The sequence below is a fragment of the Neofelis nebulosa genome, chromosome 14 (genome assembly GCF_028018385.1).
Source record: "Neofelis nebulosa isolate mNeoNeb1 chromosome 14, mNeoNeb1.pri, whole genome shotgun sequence".
In the NCBI taxonomy this organism is placed as follows: Eukaryota; Metazoa; Chordata; class Mammalia; order Carnivora; family Felidae; genus Neofelis; species Neofelis nebulosa.
The window spans coordinates 64,578,018-64,597,586 of record NC_080795.1 but is presented as its reverse complement, the minus strand read 5'-3'; the positions used below and the strand labels follow the sequence as shown (position 1 = coordinate 64,597,586).

Genomic DNA, 19,569 nt, shown 5'->3' with positions numbered 1-19,569 from the left:
ACTTTCTGATAACAATACTTTGACATGAGATATTACTGGTTGTATCAGGGCACAATCAGAGAAGTAGAACCACCAGGGTATAATAAACAGGAGTGCTTCTGCACATGTGTATACGCACACATACATATATACATACACATTTGTTATAAGGATCTGACCTTACACAACTGTGGGAGCTGGTTAAGCAGTCACTGTCGGGCTGTTGCCTTCATGTCTAATGCTGGAGGTTGACATCCACAGGGCAGCCAATGAGGAAGAGAAGATGAATGCAAGGTAGGGTCAAGCAGGATCAGGTTGGAACCCACAAGCCTCAGATGGAGCCCAGGAGGGCAGACTGAAATTCATGTCAGTTTTTGTCCGCATGCATGTTGTATAGCAGCTGAGGCCCTTCCTCAGAGTTAAACAGGAACTGCGGACCCAAGTGTTGGAGAAATTGAAGGAAGATCCGGGGGAAGGGGGAATCCTTACAGCATGGCTCCTGCCTCATGCCAAACAGGTGAGCCAGCAGTCAGCGACAATATGCATGAGCTACAAAATGGCAGCTGCGAAATTCCATCACAGTGGTCCCTAAACCTATCGCCATAGCCCTTTTCCTTGAATAAAGCCTTTCTTACAATGACTTTTGAGTATTTTTTTCTTTAACAGGAATTGATGATGTAAAGACATTGAAACCATAGAAAACCAGGCTTGAGTGCAGAAATCAAGAGAACAATGCCCATAATTACGGCACAGAACCAGTTCAGAGAGGAAATTACAGTTGCTGCTTCTAAACTCTACCCACTGTAGGGGTGCCCGGGTGGCTCAGTCAGTTGAGCGACTGACTTCGGCTCAGGTCATGATCTCGCGGTCCATGAGTTCGAGCCCCGTGTCTGAGCTGTCAGCACAGAGCCTGGAGCCTGCTTCAGATTCTGTGTCTCCCTCTCTCTCTGCTCCTCCTCTGCTCACACGCTGTCTCTCTCTCAAAAATAAATAAAGTTTAAAAAAAAAATTTAATACTACCCACTGTACTCTGCACTGTTAACACCACTGACCCCTGACACTGGAACCCTCCCAATAGTTCTCCTGTCTCTACTGTTCAGGGATAGTCTTGCTTCCACTGCTGCTGAAAAACAGCTTCCCTGTGATCCCCATTTTTTCAGGTCACTAACTTTCATTGCAAGTCTTCCAAGAATGCGTGTGATCAGAGAAGACGTTTATGCCCACTCACCTCTTAGCTGCAGAAGAGGCCGGGGAAATGATTATCTAGTATCCTTCTGAGTCTCATAAGTCAGAATGCATACATAGGGTGGATTTCTGAAGATGGGCAGACCAAAAGAATGACAACATCCCCTAGATATGTCAAGCCAATTGGTCTGAGGATTGTCGCTGACAGTGAATGTGTAGAGCTTTGCAAATACCTGGCTATAACTACGGAGCATCTGCTGCTTGCCTAGCAGGATGTTAAGTCCTTTGTTGGGTCAAAAGAAGCCAGGGTCCCTCTGCTCCAAGAAATTACATTCCACCTCCAAAATGGTCAAGAACTGACCTTCCCAAGAGGCCAATCCTTTTATCGCTGCCCAGTGTCAGGGAGAGCAAACTCTCCCTTTGGTTTCAGAAGACCTCATTACTGTTATTGAAAAGAACATTTTGGACAGAGATAAACAATGGAATGTTTCCACTTTCTTGTTTGGAAAGCTATTTAGAGAAGAGGGAAGAGAGTGAGCAAGGGTTGATGGTGGTGTGATGGATGACAAAAGCTTCTCTCCATGCTGCAATGGCCCAGAAAAGGCAACAGCCGCACACGTAATGCTTGTTACTGCTAATGGGAGTTGGGTCTGGCATCCAGAGAAGAACATGCCCTTGGAGCTGTACTTCCCTCTGTGGACAAATTGACATTGAGAGAACCTTTGTCATAAATAATCCCTGCCATTCAAAAGAACATTTAGCCCATTTCTGCACAGGGAAGACAAAAGAGTCACTGAAGTTTCACAGACTCTGGGAGCTCTCTCTTCAGGAAGACTAACAAAGGCACAATGGGCTTCTGAACTGCAATGATGGATAAAAGAAGGGGTTCTGCATTGCTGGGGCTTAGAATGGCTGTAGAATATACATAGTGCCCAAAATCTAGGTGCAAAATTCAATTACTGTTCCCAGAAACTGTACTCTACTGCTTTGTGTAGCATTTCTTAAAATTCAGACAAGTAAAATAAATAAAAGAAAAGAAAAGAATAAAAAACAAGACACTGTCCCAGTCCATTCAACCAAGGACCCTCTCCCTGGAAGAGTATTTAAAAGTATATCGTGAATAGCAATGTTGGCCCATGTTACATAAATAATAAATGAGTGAAGGAAGGAAGGAAGATTAATTATTAGACTCAACAGCCAGCTTCATTGAACTTCTGTGCCTGTCACCCATTTCTAAGAATCAGGGGAGTTCAGTTTACATTCTGAAAGACTTGAATATCAGTTACCTAAACTCTCCTCAAGCCTCAACAGCCAGCTTCATTGAACTTCATTGAACTAAGTATTCGGTTTTGAGGGAAAATTGCATGAAACTGATAAGTATGATAGAGAGTTATTTCGCAAAACCTTATGTAAATGGAGTATGGTTTTATCAGAAGATTCAGCTTAACAATCTGGACTGATCCTTTCACATCCTCGTGTCCCACACTCCCCCATGCTCATTATGCTCTGACCACATTGAGCTTTTCTCCACTCCCTAAATAGATGCAGCTCCTGTCTGTCTCGGGGACTTTGAACATCCTTTTTCCTCTGGCTATGCTTCAACCCCACCACCGCTCAGCCTTTCAGTCCCTCACTAACAAGAAGATCAACTCCGGTCTCATCAGAAGCATTACCAACCGCTGACAAGACTCTTCTGATCACTCCATCCGCAGTAGACCTTCTCCCTTAGCTCAGTCCTTTGTCTTTTCATAGCACTTCTGATCATTTGTATTGACAGGGTTCAGAACGAACCACCCCAAAGTATGCCACTTTGGGTTATTTTGAGCTAAAGATATCAGGTTCAGCAAATACAAGAAAAGTTCTTTACCTCTCTCCCTTACCTGCCTAAAATGAAGTATGTATTTCCATCTTTGGTAAAGAAAATTTACATTTATAAAGGAAATTTTCATCATATTTATACTAGGAAGATACCTGCTTGCAGAGACACATCTTTTTTCACCCAAGAGACTCTTACCTGCATAACAAGCAAACTTTAACATATATTTCCTCCCTGACCCTCCCCTGATTTGCTCCCCACAACCAAGCACCGAACCCTTATTTCTTTCTGTAGCTCAGGATAGTATATAAGTCTCAATCATCTGGCCACTTTCTTGAGTCTTATTTTTTTTCTTTCCAGAGAGAAAGAGACAGAGAGGGAGGGAGAGGGAGAGCAGCAGGAGGAGTGGGGGGGAGGGGGGGAGAGAGTGAGAGAGAGAGAGAGAGAGAGAGAGAGAGAGAGAGAGAGAGAGAGAGAATCTGAAGGAGATTCCACGCCCAGCACAGAGCCCGACATGGGCCTTATCTCATGATCCTGAGATGATGACCTGAGCTGAAATCAAGAGTTGGAAGCCCAACCGACTGAGCCACCCAGGCACCTCGAGACTCATATTTTTGTAAAACTCCATAATTACAATTACTTTTTTACTCTCCTGTTACCCTGCCTTATGTCAATTCTTAGACCAGCCTTAGAAGCTAGAAGGGTAGAAGGAATCCTTTTTCTCCCCTGTCAATCACTTTATTTATTTGTATATGCTTTTTCTTTTTCTTTTCTTCACACTATAGTTCAAGTTCCATGAAGGCAAAAGGTAGACTGCTGTCCACCAGGCTCCTTATTTTATCCTCAGGACCAGTAGTAGAGTAACTCTCACATGATATGAAATAAACAAATAAATGTTATATAAACAAAGGAATGTATTACCATCACTCTTACTACAATTTTAAGAAAATGAAGAGAAAAAAAGAAAACAAGTTTATATTAATAGATACAGTTAAAGCAAATATTTTCAGGGTATATCCTGTGTGCAATAAATATTGACCCTAACTATTATATCTTCTATATTTATAAACAAACATTAAACAAGAATAGCTCATTCAACTAGTAAATCTTGAAAGGTAGTAAGGGAACTAACATGTATTTATCTCTCAGATATTACAGGATTGGTATCATTTCTTGTCATTGCTCCAATAATACTAGGTTAAATAAAATTAGAAGAACGTATCTTATTATTTTATTGTCTTTCCTCATCTGTAAATGTGAGGCATTTAAACAACAAAAATAAATAGCATGTGTGGATATACGTCAGGAAAACTGAAATCAGTATGGATTCGAATGGTTGGAAGTGGTTTCAAAGGAAATGTGGCATTTACGCTGAGTCCTGGAGAATAAGGGACACTCAAAGCAGAAAGGAGAAAGAAGGTCCATCCATGCAGATAGCAGAACACGAATAAAGTACAACCAGGAAAGGAATCAGCACAAAGAATTGGAAAAAAAAATGGTGGAGATATCAAAATGGCCCGTATCAGGAAGAAGTTAGACTGATTCTATCTGCATTCTGGAATTCCTTAAATTCTAAGCTGAGGAAACCGGATTTTAGGCTCCATGCAAAAACAAACTGTAAAAAGTTTGGTTATGAAAATCACCTCTGAGGAAAATGAATTCCTTCATGAATCGGTGAACCGTCTTAAAGAGAAGCCAGAAAAGGGGATGATTCTTAACAGCTGATGTTCTTATCCAGATGTTGGTACTGGAAGTAGAAACAGTGTAATTCCATTGTATCAATCAGGGCCTATTCGCATAAACAGAAACCACGGTAAATACTTTAAGCAGAGGGAATTTAATGCAGAGAACTGGCTACCCAGATGACACAAAAGCTGAGAAGTAACACAGGAGACAGTGAGACAAATCAGGAATTAACACCAAGAAGCTGTTACCACCCTCAAGGTTGTTGCGACAATGAGAAGAAGGGCATTTATTACTAGAGTCTAGAATCTGGAACTATGTCTTAGAAACAAAGAAACAAAGAAATACTGTCAGGATGTAGAAGTTGTTCATCAAAACCTGGAACCTTGGAGAAGCCCTCACTGCTGCTGGAGATGCTACCCAAAGAAAGAAAGCAGAAGGAAGAAAATCCATGAATTCTCCCTCCACCAATTTCCCCCACTAGTGATTCTCTGGCTGAACCTAGACAGAAGGCAACTAGCAAAGTATCTTGGAGAATAACGTTCCTTGCAAGTCAAAGCCGAAGAGCAGGTTGGGGAATGAATCTGAGAGTTAAAAGGCAAAAGACCAGCACATCAATCAAAGAGAAGAAAAGCTAGGACTTTATAACTACTAGTTAATAAACAGTAAAGAAGAAAATGTGCCCAGAGATATGCTTCAGTCATGCTGTTAAAAGAAAACAGGGGCACCTGGGTGGCTCAGTCAGTTAAGCGTCCAACTCTTGATTTCAGCTCAGGTCACGATCTCACGGTTTGTGAGTTTAAGCCTCGAGTCAGGCTCGATGCTGACAGTGTGCAACCTGCTTGGAATTCTCTGTCTTCCTCTCTCTCTACCCCTCCCCCAATGCTCCCCCCCCCAAAAAAAAATAAATAAACTTAAAAAATAAAGAAATCAGGAGAAAAGGTTCACAAGGAAGAATATCTGTATTAGTTCTACAGAGAAACAGAATCAACTGGGGGTCAGGGGGAGAGTGGGGGGAGATGAAAAGGAATTGGCTCATGTGATTATGCACACTAAGTCCCAAGATCTGCTGGGTAAGCTGACAAACTGAGGTCCCAGGAGGGTCCATGGTATAGTTCCACTACAAGACCGGCAAGCTCAAGACCCAGGAAAAGCCAACGTTTCAGTTTGAGTCTGATGACAGGAAAAAGCTGATGTCTCAGTTTGAAGGCAGTAAAGCAGGAAGAATTCTCTCTTATTCAGGGGGAGAAACAGCCTTTTCTGTTCTAGGCTTTCAGCTGATTAGATGAGGCCCACCTATATTAAGAAGAGCAATCTGCTTTACTCAATCTACTGATTTAAATTTTTTTTTAAGTTTTATTTATGTAAGTAATCTCTACACTGAAAGTGGGGCTCAAACTCACAACCCTGAGATCACAAGTCTCATGCTCTTCTGACTGAGCTAGCCAGGCGCTCCCTGATTTAAATGTTAATCTCATCCAAAAACAGCCTCACAGAAATACTCAGAATTATGTTTGGCCATATATCTGGACACCCCATGGCCCAGTCAAATTGACACATAAAATTAGCCATCACAGCATCTAAGCTGAGTCTGAGTTAACAGCAGCCTATGTGGAAATTCAATAAAAAAGTGTAGAGCTGGGGCGCCCGGGTGGCTCAGTCGATTAAGCGCCCAACTTCGGCTCAGGTCATGATCTCACAGTTTGTGAGTTTGAGCCCCGCATCAGGCTCTGCGCTGACAGCTCAGAGCCTGGAGCCTTCTTCTGATTCTGTGTCTCATTCTCTCTCTGCTCTTGTCCCATTTGTGCTCTGTCTCTCAAAAATAAATTTAAAAAATGTAAAAAAAAAAATTATTAAAAAAATAAAAGTGTAGAGCTCAGGGCACCTGGGTGGCTCAGTCGGCTGAGCGTCTGGCTTTGGCTCAGGTCATGATCTCACAGTCCATGGGTTCGAGTCCCACGTTGGGCTCTGTGCTGACAGCTCAGAGCCTGGAGCCTGCTTCGGATTCTGTGTCTCCCTCTCTCTCTGCCCCTCCCCTGCTCACGCTCTGTCTCTCCCTTTCTCTCAAAAATAAATAAACATTAAAAAAAATGTTTTTAAAAAGTGTAGAGCTCAAAGAAGTGGTCAAGATTGGAAAAATAAATTTAGGAGTTGTGTAATATATAGAGAACAAACTGAGCCATGGACAGGAGTCAGAAAAGATGATAGTTAGAATCATAACCTAGAGGCACTATAAGTGTCTCCCTCTAGAAACATTAAACAGTATTAGGTATATTACTATTACTAAAACAGATGAGTCTAAGATAGTTTAAATAGATTTTTACCCACACAGTTAACCAAAACATTCTACTTACCAGGGCAGCTAAGCCCTAAGGATAATGAAATCTTGCTATATTGCCTTTTATTTATAACTAAGCCATCTAGTTCAATGCCCAACTTTGTATCCTTGATTCTGAGATTTGGTGAGCATGTCTGTACTCATTATGTTCACACCCTAATAGTTTTATAATCATTGATTTGTATTGCTTAGAACAGTCCAACTATTGTAACATTAACCACAAAATCTCAGTGGCTTAAGATAATGAAACCTTATTCCTTCGCATGTCATTCTCTGATAGGGCTAGTGGAGATGAGCTCTGCTCCTCACAGCCATTCAGGGACCCACGTTCTTTCCATCTCTTCCAGTGGCCTTTGGAAGCCTTCACTGGATCCTCACTATCCAAACAGTAGATGAAGAAAAAGCATGAACACGGTGGACTCAGTGGGAGGTTTATGGGACGGGCCTACAGATGAGGTACATGATATGCTCTCACATCTCACTGGCAAGTACTCATTCATAGGGCCACACTTTTGTGGGGGAAGCCAGGAGTATAATCTAGACAGGTGCCCAGAAACAAAAGGCAAGTGGTTTGGTGAGCAGCTATGGATGTTCAGCCATGTTGATCTGGTCCTTCTCAAACTATTTTCCAATCTGAAGAATCCTCTACTTTGGAGCTTTTATTCCCTTGATTGTATGACCACCCTCCCCTGTAAATTTCCCAGTTCAATTATGCTTCTCATGATCTGAGACATCAGAACTACGCAGAAAACTAGAAGAGATAAATGATGAGGAGGGAGGGGCACCTGGGTGGCTCAGTCAGTTGAGCGTCCGACTTCGGCTCAGGTCATGATCTCACGGTTCGCGAGTTCAAGCCCTGCGTCAGGCTCTGGGCTGACAGCTCAGAGCTTGGAGCCCACTTTGGATTCTGTGTCTCCCTCTCTCTCTGCCCTTCCCCTGATCACGTTCTGTCTCTCTCTCTCTCAAAAATAAACATTAACAAAAATTAAAAAAAAAAAAAAGACGAGGAGGTAAAAGGAGAGCACCAAGCTTCTGACTTGAAAGGACCTGAGGAGTAACACATCTCAAACACCTTACTGCACAGAAGAAGACACTGAATGCCAGAGAGAAGTGACTTGTCCAAGGCCACACACCCTTAAATGGAAAAGCGGGACTTCAACCCAGCTCTCTTAATTTTGTGCTCTGGATTCATATCAATATACTATTATTTCAAATGTGTGCATGCTAAAATTTAGTACAAAGATATAATAATAACATTTCCGTGAGTTTTTAATATTCTGAGGCTATATAATAATGATAGACACTTTGCTGGTAGTTTTCATCTGGGAAGTACATATTTGATCAGCATTCCTAGAATCTAAACTAACAACCCAGAGCCCTTCATTTGAACTATTATTGTTAAAATTATTTTTTACAAAAAAAAAATATTTTTTACAAAGGATTCAGCAGGATGCATGTATGCCCTAAGTAGGCTTCTGAAAAGAAGACAGGTTTTTGTTTCTGTTTTTAATTTCCCTTCTACTTGTTATATTAGAACTCTTTCATTTGCTAACAATGGAAAACAACTTAAACTAGCTTTTGGGTTTTTTTTTAAAGGAACTTATTGAGCAGGATTCAGGGATGCAACCAGTGTCATCAGAGCTCTGTCAGCCTATCACTCATATCTACTAATTTTTAATTATCTTCCTAGGCTGGCCTGATTTCCTCTTCCTGCAGACAGGCTATTTCCACATGTTGAAAATGATGGCCGCTAGCAACATCAGCCCTACAAATTTTAACATGAGGTCCAGAGAGAACAGAGAGTCTTTCCTTACAGCAACAATAGAAAAGCCTGAGTTGACTCTGGCCCATCCTCAGTCACCTACCTTTTAATGAGCGGGTATGGGTGGGGGTGCAGAGAGAGAGAGAGAGAGAGAGAGCAAACACTAGGATTGACATCCCACCAAGCCTGGCAGGAGTGGTGAAGGATTTCCCCCAGAAACCAGAAAAGGAGTTTGAGAAAACCCCTGAGCAAAAAAAAAAAAAAAAAAAAAAAAAAAAAAAAATATATATATATATATATATTGGCTATCCCATTCCATTCTGCTTGCTGATTAGGAAAAGGATATTAAAGATAGAAAAAGTAGAATCCATTCCTAATATACAACTAGACACAAAATATAGTAAGTATATACTTCCATCCTATCAAAGAGCCAACATGCACATTCAGGACACTTTCCCCTCCTCTCTTTTAAATTAAAAACTCAGAACAATAGGCAGCACAGGATAGAGTCTCTCTGTCAAATGTCTCTTGTAATTTATAGGTGTTCAATGACAAATATCAGATTTATAGTTAATTTAGTTATTTATGCAAACATTAATCATTAAGAAAGTCTCCCACCTTAAAACAAAAAGTAGAGCTAAATATTGGGTTTGGAAAAGGCCTATAAAATTGTCTAGTGCATCTTTTTCATTTTGCAGATTATGGAATTGAAGACCAGAGAGGTGAAGATAACCTGGCTCAGTTATACAGCTTTTTCTTGAATGAATCCTGGGTTTAAACTCAAGTTTCCCTCCAGGAAGTGCAGTACTTTTCCCATTGTACATCGTGGTTCAAATTCTGTACATGTTCCTCATGTGGTAAAAAATGTAGATGCAAACAGACAATTGTCAACTGAGAAGAGAATTTGTTGGTTCTGTCAATCATTCAAAAAAAATTTTAATTTTTATGCAACAAGTTTTAACAGAAATTCTCCTCTAGCCATATTTTTGAATACACAATTCTGTCGTATCTGGAAAAAATGGTGGCTTCTATGAACTGAGGTTCAAACTGTGTGCTAAATGCTTGTAAAAATAATTACCACATGAAATTAAAGTGACATGTATCGTAAGGAATGCTTTTGCTACTTGGCTTCAGAGTTTTGTTTGCTTTTTTTTTTCTAAAAAGTTTATCTCCTGCTGTGTCTTTATGCAATTATACACAGCATAATTAGATAGAAAAGAGGTTCCCTAAATACCAGGAACAGCTAAAATACAGTTCTAATCAATTCACTTGATTTTAAATTGTTTCAAAATATATCCTGGGTACTAACATTCTTAGCTTTTCTTATTTTAGTGGAAATTGACTTCTGTTTTCCTTGACCGATAAACTTCTGCTCAAGATAAAATACTAAGATCCTTAAAATCCTACTCAGAAAATGCAAATTAAAATGAGATACTATCTTTTGCCTTCCAGGTTGGTAAAGAATAAGAATGAAAGTGTCTAGTTTAGCAAGAATGGGGGTAAAGAGCAATCGTATATACTTCTAGGACAAGTGTAACCACTACACGTTATGATAAGTATAGGTGTTGTTCTCCTTTTGTAGGCCAACTTGGCAAGATATATTTAGGACCATTAAGAAATAGGCATGCCTTGGGGCACCTGGGTGGCTCAGTCTGTTAAGCATCTGACTCTTGATTTTGGCTCAGGTCATGATCGTTGTGAGATCACGTCCCGTGATGGGCTCCAAGCTGCTAACAGAGGCTGATTAAGGCTCTCTCCTTCTCTGCCCCCCTCCCCAGTTCACATTCTCTCTCTCTCAAGAAATAAAAATAAAAATAAATAAGAAATAGTCATGCCCTGTAATCCAGTGTTCCACTTTTAATAGTTTGCCCTAAGGAAATTATCAAACACAAACAAAAATGTTCATCACCAATTGAATAGCTTTATAAAAAAAAAAACAAAAACAAAAACAAAAAAAACAAAAGGAAGAAAGTGGCTGGAGTGCCTGGGTGGCTCAGTCAGTTAAGCATCTGACTCTTGGCTCTGGTTCAGGTCATGATCTCACAGTTCATGAGTTCATGAGTTCATGTGTCAGGCTCTGCACCATCAGCACAGAACCTGCTTGGGATTCTCTCTCTCCCTCTCTCTCTCTCTGTCCCTCCTCAGCTCATGTTCTCTCTTTCTTGCACTCTCAAAATAAATAAACTTTTTTAAAAAGGTGTGGCTAAATAAATCAGTTGATTTATGTTTACTACACGGATGTTGACTACAGTACAGTATTAATAAACTCTTGTTGTATACTGTATTTAATGTAACTGGTAATAAGGCAGCAGAGGAAAGGGTCTGTATCGCAGGCAGCCCGACCTAGAATGAAGCAAATCATTCCTAAGCTTATTACTATTGTATGGAAAAGCAAAGAACTGTCCATTGGTGCCTTGAAGTGACAAAAAATACACTAGTGCTAGTTGTGGGCACCTTCCAACGTTCTGAAAAATCACTGATTTCTGCTACACTCTGTGGCCTAACACCGAGCATCCAAGCATGGGAGACAATCACCCACAATCTTGCAGTGAGAGAGAGAGAGAGAGAGAGAGAGAGAGAGAGAGAGAGAGAGAGAAGAACCATTGGCTCAGTTGTGATCCTGTGACATTTGATCATGTGATCACATACTACTCGTACTGCAAGACATCGCCCGTTTATCAAAGTTAAAATTTATTGGAAATGTTTGCTTGTCCTACAGAACATTTGCAGAACAAGTTATTTGCAATCCAAGGTTTCTGTACTTTAGATGTATATGTACCAAGGGCGCCTGGGTGGCTCAGTCGGTTAAGCATCTGACTTTGGCTCAGGTTGCATGGGTTTGAGCTCCACATCAGGCTCTGTGCTGATAGCGCGAAGTCGGCTTGGGATTCTCACCCCCTCCCCGTCCCTCCCCCACACAGCTTCCTCTCTCTCTTCTTCTCTCTCTCTCTCTCTCAGAATAAATGAACTTAGGCTCGCTCTCTTTCTGCCGCCATCTTGGTTCCGCGTTCCCCGCACAAAATGCCTGGTGAAGCCACAGAAACCGTCCCTGCTACAGAGCAGGAGTTGCCACAGCCCCAGGCTGAGACAGGGTCTGGAACAGAATCGGACAGTGATGAATCAGTACCAGAGCTTGAGGAACAGGATTCCACACAGGCCACCACCCAACAAGCCCAGCTGGCAGCAGCAGCTGAAATCGATGAAGAACCAGTCAGTAAAGCAAAACAGAGCCGGAGTGAAAAGAAGGCACGGAAGGCTATGTCCAAACTAGGTCTTCGACAGGTTACAGGGGTTACAAGAGTCACTATCCGGAAATCTAAGAATATCCTCTTTGTCATCACAAAACCAGATGTCTACAAGAGCCCAGCTTCAGATACCTACATAGTTTTTGGGGAAGCCAAGATCGAGGATTTATCTCAGCAGGCACAACTAGCAGCTGCTGAGAAATTCAAAGTTCAAGGTGAAGCTGTCTCAAACATTCAAGAAAATACACAGACTCCAACTGTACAAGAAGAGAGTGAAGAGGAAGAGGTTGATGAAACAGGTGTAGAGGTTAAGGACATAGAACTGGTCATGTCACAAGCAAATGTATCAAGAGCAAAGGCAGTTCGAGCCCTGAAGAACAACAGTAATGATATTGTAAATGCTATTATGGAATTAACAATGTAACCGTCTGAAAACGAGGACCCTTTTTTGGTGTTTCAAAAGAATAACTGCAGCTTGGTTTGAAATTTGTACTGTTTCTATCATTAATAAAGTTATGGCTTCTTGTTGGATGAAAAAAAAAAAAAACAAAATAAATGAACTTAAAAAAACAAAGAAGTATATGCTCCAAAAACATTCATAGAGGTTATCTCTACCTGGAGATAATATCTACTTCAAAATATTAATGTCAGGATTCAATTACACACACACATACATACATTATATGTAATATAGATATATAGTAAAACAAATATATAAATACATAAAATATTATACATACACATATATAATTAATGTATACATAACTATAGATTATTTATTATATATTTTTACATTTTATATTTTCATTTATAATATTATGTGTATATGTGTGTGTGTGTGTGTGTGTATAATCTCCCCATCAGAGGACCTGGAAAATAGTAGACCTTCAAAGAACAATAATCAGCTTTTTGCCTTTACAACGATTATGTGACATCCACTCCACACTCTTCTACATCTAACATGATTTGGCTCCAAGAACACAATCAGAGAAAGAGAGGCATCTCAAGAGGGGAAATAAATAAGGCAGAAAACTAATAAGGTTCTGAAGCTCTTTGCAGTGTTTCTGCACATAGCCTGTCAAGCCAAAGCTTTAATCTGATGTCAGTTTTCAAATGATAGAGGATGACACGGCTTCACACCCCAGTGTGTGATCTGAAAGTCTACCTTACTGATGAAGATAGACGAAGGATAACCTTGTTTCAGAAAGCATTCTTATTACCTTTTAAGAGCATGAATCAGACCCTGGAAAAGATGAGGCTCATTACTTTAAAATAACCACGTGAAGGAACCCATAGCCACATATCCAAGCCTAATGGATTTTGCCCTCCAAAAGAGGCATAATTTTGGATTTGTCTTCTAGGTCCCTGTTGGGTTTCCATGGGAACAAATGTCTCAGGGTCAACTCTACTCATCTCGGGGTTGGGGAGCTATATGAATGAGTAAGAGAGACAAAATCTGTCTTCTTTGGGAGCTGATTCAGTCTAACTATAGGCATATATTTGGCCATAACAGAGGAATGGAAGGGTCTGATGTGATATGAGGTTTCAAGACCAAAGCCGCGAAAGCTTAACTGAAGGATGACATAATTTTTACCCCCCTGAAATTGCTACCTGTTCCCTGACCACCTTTAGTCTGCATTCCCTTTCGTTCAAAGAAAGGGTAGATGGTATCTTTTCAGGCTATTTAACACAAAGGAGAAAAGGACTCTCACACCTCCTCCTGCAATCTGATTTGTGGAAATAAAAAGTCAAACTGAATGGAACAAGGAGGTGTTAGTTACTTCACTGTGAAATACATTAAACCTAAAAACATGCAATGACCTTAACCACTGGTTAACTCATTGTTGCAAACGCCTATCCCAATAGGGACTTCCATTCACCCTCCAAGAAACCGCATTAGAATGCTAAAGGAGGCTTGGACCACAATGAGTGGAGAACGCAAACTCCAGAGTAATTCTTTTAGCCAAAGTAGCAGATGTTGCACTCAACCTCTAATTTCAGGAAAATATGTAAAACATGAATGGAAATGCTCAACATAGGTGAGAGAGGAGGCACTTCAAGACAGGCCAAGTTCCACTCAGAACTTTCTAGTGAATGCCAGTAAAAAGTGTGTCTGAAATCCTAATCATACTGAATACTTACCATTACCATATGCCTACTCTTTTTATACTGACCCAATATTTATCAATTCTTGTCACCGTGACATACAACCTCTTAGGAAGAAGGTATTTGGACAAATATGGCTTTTCTTCAACAAGTTAGTCTATGAAAAGATCTTTGGGGTCTATAATCAAGGTTCAGGATAACACATTCTCCTCCCACACACACACAAAAAACACCTTTTGTTAGTATATGTATCTATCAGTAGTACTAAGTGTAACCTTTATAACCTTGAAGTCTCCAAAAATGAGGAAAGCAAACCTCTGGCTAGTTTGCATTTTAGGGAAAGAAAAAAAGAAAGGACGGGTTTGGCATGTGAAGCTATACCCTTAAAGACTTGAGCAAGTGTAGTCACTGTGGCCAAGCCTTTCCTCTTCCAAATTCCAATAGCATTTACTGTTCCCATCTCTCATTTTCATTCATTCAACAAGAATTCATGTGCGAGGGGGATGGGTCAAAGCTGAATGCTGCTACTTAGTTACTGACTGGCAACATCTCCTGCTCTGTCTTATAACTGACCCACTGGCATGTCTCCTCTCTCTCAACAGGATCTGGGTTTCTTGAGGACTAGAACCATGGCATATGTTTGCCTAGAGGATAACGATCTGACTCATATTCCTCCATGAATTGGCAACCACCGGTCTGCCCAGCATCATCCCCTTTACCTTTCATAGCCTCTGTATGCCAAACAACCCAGGTTATTTTCCATTACCAAATGGATTCTGTACTTCTCTGTTAAAATATACTGACTGGGGGTGATGGTTCCACACAAATGCCCTTGCTCAAACTCTTTCTTTTACTATTGTGCCCGTTCTCTGGTGTCCTTCCCAGCCAATATCTTTGTCTATGAAACCCCTGAAGGCCTCTAGAACCAGAATCACTCTTTTCTTCCCCTATGCTCCCATGGCACTGTTGTTTCAATTATCATTTCTGGAACTTACCGCATTATGCCTTTATTTACAGCCAGTAGTACCATTTCCTCTTAACTTAGAAGCTTATTATTGGGGCGCCTGGGTGACTCAATCAGTTAAGCATCCGACTTCGGCTCGGGTCATGATCTCACGGTTCGTGGGTTTGAACCCCACATCCGGCTCTGTGCTGACAGCTCAGAGCCTGGAGCCTGTTTCAGATTCTGTGTCTCCCTCTCTCTCTGCCCCTTCCCCACTCGTGCTCTGTTTCCCTCTGTCTCAAAAATAAATAAACATTAAAAAAAATTTTTTTAAATGAAGCTTATTATTTAGTCATGTTGTGCTTCTCAGTGTATACATCATGTTGCACATAGCAGACACTTAACAAGCATTTTTGAATAAGTTCATCGATACTAGCCATGACAATGACTGATCATGTCTCGGGAAGCTCAAACTAATTATCCAATAGCAAAGCATTGCTTAAGTAATTATTTTCATGTCCACAAAACAGAATACTCTGCAGTCATTAAAAATGAATTAGAAGAGATTTCCAATGTAACTAGAGTGTATTATGATAAGGGAAGTAAGTCAGAGAGACAAAAGACAAATGTCATATGATTTCACTCAACTGTGGAATTAAAGAAACAAAACAGATGGGACATAGGGGAAGGGAAGCAAAAATAAGATAAAAACAGAGAGGGAGACAAGCCATAAGAGACTCTTAAATATAGAGAAAAAAATGAGGATTGATGGAGGGGTTGTGGGAGGGGGCATGGGCTAAATGGATGATGGGCATTAAGGAAGGTGCTTATTGGGATGAGCACTGGGTGTCCTACGTAAGTGATGAATCACTGAATGCTATTCCTGAAATCATTATTACGCTATATGTTAACTAACTTGGATTTAAATTTAAAAAAATATATTTCCAAGTCATCAGTCTTTTCTTTTCTCCCTAGTAGTTCTGTCAAACTACTTATACTATATGAAACTCCCAAACTCCCCATCTCTCTTCATATTCAGCAAGATAAATTTATCTCCTTATTCATGGAGAAAATAAAACAATTAGATATTTTCAAGCTTTTGTCACCAAACACGCAAACTCACCTGCATGCTGATCTACCCTGTCCTTCCATGCAGTTACACTGAGATTTTCATTCATCTTGTTTTAAGACTAACTTCCCCATATGCGTGCACAACGGTATTGCCCACTGTATTTCCCATTTCTTGCTCTTTTTATTATCCCTTCAGATTTCTTTACCTTCAGGCTTGCTCACTGTCTCTCCCTCTGTCTCCTCCTCCTCTCTCCCTCTCTTCCTTCCCAATGGCATTTTAAAATGCTCAGATATTTGTGATTAAGAAAATCATCACCTCATGCTATTCCACTTCCTGTTCATAGAAAAACTTTTTAATGGAATCAGTTCTCTCCTGTTTCCTGAATTTACCTACTGTGCCCTTCCCCTCACAATGAGAATTAGATCCCTTCTCCTCCACTAAAAAGACAAACAACTAAACAAACAAAAAACCAAACCAAAACCTCATTAAAATCATTGCTTATCTCCTTATCACTAGAACTCTTTATGACTTTGACCTTTAAGCAGTCCATGATAATTTGGACAGCTCCTTCTTGTAACACACTTTGCTCCAGTTGTTGTCAAACCATACTTTACAAGGTTTTGCGCCTGCCTTTATTAATTCCCCATTGGGGAATCCCCTTCCTCTGACACCCCTTAAATCTACTTAGTTCTGAGGGTGTTCATAGAGATCTGCTTCTCTTCCTACTCTACACATTACCCACAAGCATACTAATCCAATCACCATCTCTGTGCTGTCAGAGATGGAGTCTACAGGTTCTGCCCAGATCACTCTTTTCAGCTCCAAAATCTTACATCCAACTGCCCCATAGACATCTCCACTAGGCTGCCCCTATCAGCACCATTTCCAAACATTTCCCATACTAAAGCCATAATGCCCCACTCTACCACACCCAGCATGCTCCTCCTTAGCTCCCTTTCTCAATGGGCAGCCTCACCACCATCCAGGTAAGAGGCTCAGACAGAATCCTTGGTTCCCCCTTCTTCTCACTCTCAATATCCATTCAATCACCATGGCATATAGCATCCACCTCCTCAATATTTCTTACGTCCATCAGCATCTCTCCACCCCACTAAGAGTAGCCTATTTCAGGCCACCATTATTTCTTGCCAGGATTCCTAAAACTGTCTCACAACCAATTTTCCTGCCCCAGTTATGTCACATTCCAGTCTTCTCCCAACAACCATGGCATTTCCTTTTTTTTATCTTTTTTTTTTTTTTTAAGTTTATTTATTTTGAGAGGGAGAGTGTATGCAAGCATGGTTGGGGCAGAGAGAGAGGGAGAAAAGGAGAATCCCAAGCAGGCCCTGCACTATCAGTGCAGAGCCTGATGCAGGGCTTGAACTCACGAACTGTGAGATCATGACCTGAGCTGAAACCAAGAGTTGGATGTTTAGCCAACTGAGCCACCGAGGCACTCCCAACCATGGTGTTTCTAAAATGTATGTTATGTCCCTACTGAAAACCCTTTCAGTGCCATCCCCTCACCTTCAGAATAAGCTTCAAAACCCTTATTATGGTCTCTGGGTTCCATATTAGTATGATACCTACTTACCTGTATGAGTTTCATCTTTCAAATGCTACCTTTCTTTCCTCTCCATGTTCTTGACATCCTGAAAACCTTTGAGTTCAAGTGATCCACTCTGTCTCACAGCATGTGACCTTTGCTCATTTTGTTCACTTTGCCTATAATATTCCTTTTTTCCAAGACCACTCTCCCATACCTATTAACTGCACCTGGCTAACTGCTACTCATACTTCTTATCTAAGATTCGATGCTGCTTCTTTCAGGTATCCTTGTGCCTACAAGTCCAGTTTGGAGGCCTCTTCTTTGCTCCCACAGCATCTAGAAACTCTATCATAATACCTAACCCAAGACATAATAATTTCTGTTATCTGCCTACATCCTGTTTTATAAAATTCTTGAGAACATATATTGTGTCTATATCCACCACTCATTGATTCAACAAGTAGTATTATAGTACTGGTTCTAGAATTACAATCAATAGAAAGCAAAACCAGATGTGTGAGTTCATGTCTCTTACAGCCTATTGAGGGAAACAGACATTGATCAAATGGTCACACAGAAAATTGAACTCTGGCAAATACTACAAAGGAAAATTAGGTTTGATGAAGCCTATAATGAGAAGATTGACCTATTCAAGATGCCCAGGGCAAGGAAGACCTCCTTGATTCTGAAGGATATGATGACTAAGGTGAAGTCTGAGATTGAGAGGTAATTAATGGAAAGAGAGGAAGTACTCCATTTCAGGGAACAGCATGTGTCAAGGCCTCAGAGTCAGATTCAAGGAACTGAAAGAAATTCAGTGTGATTGGAGCACTAAGAGAAAACAAATCAGCTTAGTTGAAGACTGGAAAGTAAAAGTCTAAATATTCATATTTGCATACTTGCCCTATAGTCATTGGAGGATTTCACACAGAGATGTGATGGGATCAGACTTTCTGTCTGAAAGATCAGTCTGACTATAGAATAGAGGACAGAGTAGATGGATCCAGGAACAGATGTCAGGATGTCTATTAGGATTCTGGCTATTGCCATAACCTAGATGGCAGATAAAGGAGGCATGGATTACATTGGTGGTGTTGGACAAGCAAAGAAAGGGAAGACTTGAGAGATATTTGGGAAGTGAAATTAGTAGAACTTGGCGATGGATTAGATGTGGGAATTAGAAGACATTCCCTAGAGTGGTACCTGGCATAGAGTAGCATCACAAGTATCTATCCAATAAATATTTACATAAAGCTCTTGATCATTATGTAGTGTATATTTTTGACTTTTAAAAATATTGCACAGTGCCTGGGTGGCTCAGTTGGTTAAGCATCTGACTTCAGCTCAGGTCATGATCTTGCGGTTCATGAGTTGGAGCCCTGTGTGGGGCTCTGCGTGGAGCCTGCTTCAGATTCTGTCTCCTCTCTCTCTGCCCGCCCCTCCTCTGCTTGCACTCTGTCTCTCTCTCAGAAGTAAATAAAAAACATTAAAAAAAATTTTTAATATATACATATGACCTAAATACAAATTCCAGTTCTTTCACTTATTGAATAACTTTGATCAAATCACTTAACTTCTTTTTTTAATTTAAAAAAATGTTTTATTTACCTTTTAAAATATTAAGCACCTTCTATTTTTTTAAGTTTATTTATTTTGAGAGAGAGCAAGAGTGAGAGTGAGCTTGTGAGAGTGAGCAGGGGAGGGACAGAGAGAGAAGGAGAGAGATAATCCCAAGCAGGCCCCGTTCTGCCAGCACAGAGCCTGATGTGGGGCTTAAACTCACAAACCACGAGAACGTGACCCGAGCGTAAACCAAGACTTGACACTTAACTAACTGAGCCACCCAGGTGCCCCTTAAAATTTTTTTTAATGTTTATTTTTGAGAGAGAGA

At 40.6% G+C, this 19,569-nt stretch overlaps 1 protein-coding gene across 1 annotated transcript; it reads left to right on the top strand.

The window, feature by feature from the left end:
- Positions 1-11,741: 11,741 nt before the first annotated feature.
- On the top strand, positions 11,742-12,536 carry LOC131494496 (nascent polypeptide-associated complex subunit alpha). The gene has a single exon (XM_058698941.1). It carries the CDS (start codon positions 11,785-11,787, stop codon positions 12,430-12,432), a length of 648 nt encoding a protein of 215 aa, XP_058554924.1. The 5' UTR covers positions 11,742-11,784; the 3' UTR covers positions 12,433-12,536.
- Positions 12,537-19,569: the final 7,033 nt, after the last annotated feature.

Bases quoted from the DNA above. Each gene is read 5' to 3' on its own strand.
- LOC131494496 (XM_058698941.1), top strand. From the start codon at position 11,785: ATGCCTGGTGAAGCCACAGAAACCGTCCCTGCTACAGAGCAGGAGTTG.